At 48.0% G+C, this 5,000-nt stretch overlaps 1 protein-coding gene across 1 annotated transcript in view; it reads right to left on the reverse strand.

Annotated features, from left to right (window-relative positions):
• Positions 1–5,000, reverse strand: part of LOC122255524 (uncharacterized) — a 74,577-nt gene that overhangs the window by 1,901 nt on the left and 67,676 nt on the right. The window contains exons 2-3 of the mRNA XM_086551586.1: positions 2,742–2,859; positions 1–1,388 (exon numbers count right to left, since the gene is read on the reverse strand). The exon at positions 1–1,388 is cut by the window's left edge and continues 1,901 nt beyond it. Coding sequence (XP_086407712.1) covers positions 1–1,388; positions 2,742–2,859 — 1,506 coding nt within the window. The remainder of the gene's footprint in view (positions 1,389–2,741; positions 2,860–5,000) is intronic.

Below are 5,000 nucleotides of genomic sequence, written 5' to 3' on the forward strand. Positions count from 1 at the left end.
GACTGCGGTGTCCGTCGATAGCTCATCGGCAGTAGGAGGGGGTGTTGTGTACCTCAGACTGCTGGGGAAGAAGGTCGGTGGGGTTGTTGGAGGGTCCTCTGTCGGCCGAGTGTATCTGAACTCCCTCAAGGTTGTGGGGTTCTCTGTGGCGCCCCTCTCCTTGGGCAAGTCCGTCACTTGGGTGTAGCGGAATATCTGCAGAAGTTCCGAGAGGCTATTGGCGGTGAGGCTTGTGCTCGGCTTGTAGGAGTTCATGTGGTCATCCAGATGAGGATTGTGGATGTGCTCGCCTCTCTTCACTCCGCGAGGGATGTAAGAGACGGGACCGTAAGGTTTATAGTGAATCTTTTCATCACCGGAGTGAGTCTCGGGGTGAATGTAGGAGGCTATGGATGGCTCCCGCTTCCTGTCCGGTCTCTCAGATCGCGTTTCGATGAGGAACCACGACCGGGTCGAGCTCGGGGAGGCTTCATCATAGTCCTCCCCTTCTCGTCTCGAGGGCGCTCTCCCCGGACTGGTTCTCGTGGTGCTGGGACGGCGATTGGGCAGATTTCTGAAAAAGGTTGGTGGGAGGACCTTGCGGATGTTGGATACTCCTGCTGAATCTGTGGCAGATCCTAGATAAGGAGCCTCTTCAATCTGGGACTCTGGATTATGATTACCCAAGAGCTCGTAGAGAGCCACTCTAGATCTCGTCCTGTCGCTGTTTCGATTTCCTAGATAATCCTGTCGACGTGTCAAGCTAGGTCTTTCTTCATAATCTCCCGAAGAATATTGGAAGATATGACCAGGTCGACCCCTGACCATCGTCGGGTGAATCTCCGAGAACGCCCCGTCCATGTCGTCCTCGTAGTTCATGTCGTATTGTGCTTCTGGACCTGAAAACTGGATCTCTCCCCCTCCCTTCGCGTAATCGTCAGCTTGGTCGGCAATCCCTGGCTCCTTGTCGGCGGCGCTCGGGTGGTCCGAGCCGTTTTTCTTTGGAGAATCAGAAGTTTGCTCCTCGCCTTCTCCAAACTGCGGCGCAGACACGAAGCGAATCGCTCCGACATTCTGTGACGGCGAGCGGAAAGCGCGAATGACATTGGTCTGGGGATGAATGTGGAAGTACTCGATGTTCTCTGTGCCGTAAACAGCGTCGTACTCGGGCTGTACCTTCTCTGACCTCACGACGAATACAGGCGGGTTCTCGGGCCTCACCGGGTACATGGGCTTCTTCGCCATTGGTTCGGCGCTGAAGTGAACCTGTGTGAGCGGGGGAGGCTGGTATCCGACCGTGGGATCGTCAGCCATCGGGTTGCTGACGTCTAAGGGAAACCAGCCATCAAAATCGTACTGCAAACTCCTCTTCGCTCGACTGGTCTTCACAATCGGGTTTCCTCTCTGTCCTGGAAGGGTAATATCAATATAGTAAATGGGGGAATCTTTCTTGACCGATTTTATTTCTGTTTGCAGAGGGATAGGCTGTGACTTGTTTTGAGCTGGTGGCACTGATGTTGGGGAAGTCGGCTGCATATTGAAGGGGACAAAGTAAATGTGATTAACATTATTTCGATCGGGAGGGAAAGTTGACGGAAAGTTTGATAAAAGATTGTGTCTCGAAAATGAATTTGGTACATTATTAAGTACAGGGTCGTTAGTATGACCGTTTTCATTATCAAGTAGCAAGGGTTGCATGCGAGTCATGGGAGCAACGTCAAACATCCCACTCCCAAAAGCATTGTTAGTAGTCCCTAGATTCTGCATGCGAAGGATGTCCTGTATGGAATTGACTCTCCCAGGACTCTCGGGAGGAAAAGTCTGGAAGCTCGTATCCAGCTGATCGAACCCTTCCTGGCCACTTCGAAGAGGAGAATTGTAATCGAAGGTGCCAGGATTATCAACACTTGAATCAAAGTCATCATTGTCAAAGTCCTGGGAGAAGGAGTCAGGCGCATCGGGGAGGTCAGCCGTCGCTGTGGACGTCTGCGTGTCCGAGAAGGACGCGTCCGTGCCACCCCCGCCGGGGCCAATGCTGATGTCTCCGTTGGGCTTCATGTTGATCTCCAGGACCGGAATATCCTGAAGTTCTTTGGGGATTTGAATGTTGATGACTCTCGTCCCTTCTTTATCGTTCGAAGCAGGCAAGATAGAGGAGGCAGAAGGAGGATTGGTTAGTATGGCAGGCGTGGAGGTCGTCTGCGAGAAGGCTTTGGTCGACCCGATGTCGGAGATCGGGGAGGGCGTCCGCGTGCTGGCGTCGAGGGACGGCCTCTTCCCGCCCACGATAGAGGCAGGCTTCAGCGTCCCAAAGTCGTTAGAGAGGGAAGGATTGTGAGTAGAGGTAAAGGAGTTGGAAGGTTGCTTCGTGGTGCTCAAGGAACCCTGCAGGAAATCATTAGAAGGCCCGCCACCATTTCCACCTCTGAGGCCAGAAGAGAGAGGCCTCTTTCCACCACCACCACCGCCCCTGAAGCCCCTGCCACCCAAGCCGAGAGCATTCTTGCTTCCACCACCACCTCTAAACCTACTCCCGGGCCTCGGAAGGTTCCTTTGGAAGTTGTTCAGCATCATGCCGCGGAAAGGAACCAGCCTTTGCTGCATGACCTGCCGGACACCCCTCAGTCCTCCCATGAAGTAAGGCACCGGGTTCATGGCATCGAAGGCCATGGAAAGCATGCCACGCCCATGAGGAGCCCCCTGCCGCCCCGACGCCAGCAAGACCTGGGACTCGCTATCAAAGTCCTCCAAGGTTGCCGCACCTGATGCCACCGCCGCCGCCGCCGGTCGCTCCACCACCGCCTCGGCCGGACCCTCCGTCGCCGCCGCCACCGCCGCGGCCGCCACCAACAACACCGCTACCGAACGCCACGACGCCATCTGGGGGAAAGGGAGAGGGACGCTGGTCAGAATCAGTGGTTTATGGACATGCAGTGAGGGATTTTCTCTCTAATGGTTGTTTATTTGCGTGCGGAGGACACGACGCTAAAGGAGCAGCAGGTAGTATTGTGTATGTGTGTACGTATGTAAAAAAAAATCACTATGTACTGTGCATAACCTGCGCAGCACACGTGCAAATGTACTTGTGTGTATGCATTTTATATGTATGCATCTTTGTGTAATACATATGTTAAATATGATTCGCTGACACATAGATAGACACGTAACATACCAGGGATGAAGTAATTAGATAGAATTAGATGTTAGTAAATGGAGCAAGTCTGATAATACAGATATAGTGTTACAAGCTTTACTGACAATGTCTATTAAAAAAAGAGAAACAAAGAGAAAGAGAAAGAAAAGGAGAGGGAGGAGAAACAGAAATAAAAGGGAAGAAAAAAATATGAATGAGAGAAAAAGTATAAGGATGAAGAGGATGAAAAGAAAAGAAGGAGAGAAAAAAGAAGAGAAGTGATTAGAACTAAAGGAGAGACAGAAAGACATACGCCCTAACACATACAGAGAGAGAGAGAGAGAGAGAGAGAGAGAGAGAGAGAGAGAGAGAGAGAGAGAGAGAGAGAGAGAGAGAGAGAGAGAGAGAGAGAGAGAGAGAGAGAGAGAGAGAGAGAGAGAGAGAGAGAGAGAGAGCGACAAAAGACAGAGCCAAAGAAAGATAGAGACGAAGAGAGTCAAAGAGACAGACAGACAGACAGAACGACAGGCAACAGAGGGATGTCATAAAGGGGGGAAACGTTGTCCTCAGCGCAATGCATGGGTGACCCACGTCGCGCACATGTGGGTCACTTGACCAACGGGAGGCGTGACTGCGGCCCTCAAGCACTGACGTCACGGGGGAGGAACTGAGCTCTCTCTGCTTTTTATTTTGAGGGGGAGGAGGGGGGGGGTCGTGTGTGTGTGTATGTGTGTTTGTGACCAAATATCAGTTATGCAAATACCAGTTAGGATGTTGCAGGTACGTGGATGTTTGTTATAATGTTCTTTGAACATACAGTACATGTAGTTTATACTCTCTAGTCCTCCCTCATACATAGCACACACACACACACACACACACACACACACACACACACACACACACACACACACACACACACACACACACACACACCTCATTTGTTTGCGTGCGCGTACTCTACACGTTCACCCGGCTGCCCGATATCTGCCACACACATGTTCAATTGTTCATCTACCCGGAGCCATAAGCTTTCTCTCCTTAAGGTTAACAAGATAATAACACAATTCCTGGAGGATCAGAAGGAAATTACACAATCCGCTCGCAGCGCTTCGCTTGCCCGGGCTCGGAGCTTTAGAGTTTTTGTGTTGTAAGCGACCTATGAAAATAATGTAAAATTTAAATTTTCGGATAACAAATTCTTTGTTTTATATATCTATTGAATATCTAAGTAGTAAATCGTGAATTTCTTCTGTGAATCTTTAATTTGCGAGATCGATTATTGATTTGTATCGTCTTTATTTTACTAACCATATATGTGTATGAATAAATAGATATGTATACCTGTAAATATGTATAAATGTATATATATATATACATATATGTATATGCATATATACACATATATATGTGTGTGTGTGTGTAAAGATAGACACACACACACATATATATATATATATGTATATATATATATATATATTATTTATATATATATATATATATATATATATATATATATATATATATATATATATATATATATTAGATATTAGATATTATATTTGTGTGTGTACATGTATATACGTATATCATTTTATCTATCTATTGATCTATTGACTTCTTTGACAATATATTTGTTTATTTAAGTGACAAGACTTTTTCTTGTGTTTCCCGCGTTGAAGCGACTCGTTCAAGCCTTCATATTTCACTACTCAAGGTGACCTCTACGGTTGTTTCCTAAATGTTGTTACTTTCTCTCTGTCAGTGTCTGTCTGTCTGTTCGCGTCGTTTTCTTTTTCTTTTATCTTTCTGTTAAATTTCCACTTGCTCTCTATCTCTTCTTGCCTCCCCCTTTCTCTCTACCTCTCTCGCCCTCCATCTCCCTCCC

The sequence above is a fragment of the Penaeus japonicus genome, unplaced genomic scaffold (assembly GCF_977035675.1).
Source record: "Penaeus japonicus unplaced genomic scaffold, GWHDUDI00000001_assembly GWHDUDI00000025, whole genome shotgun sequence".
Lineage (NCBI taxonomy): Eukaryota > Metazoa > Arthropoda > Malacostraca > Decapoda > Penaeidae > Penaeus > Penaeus japonicus.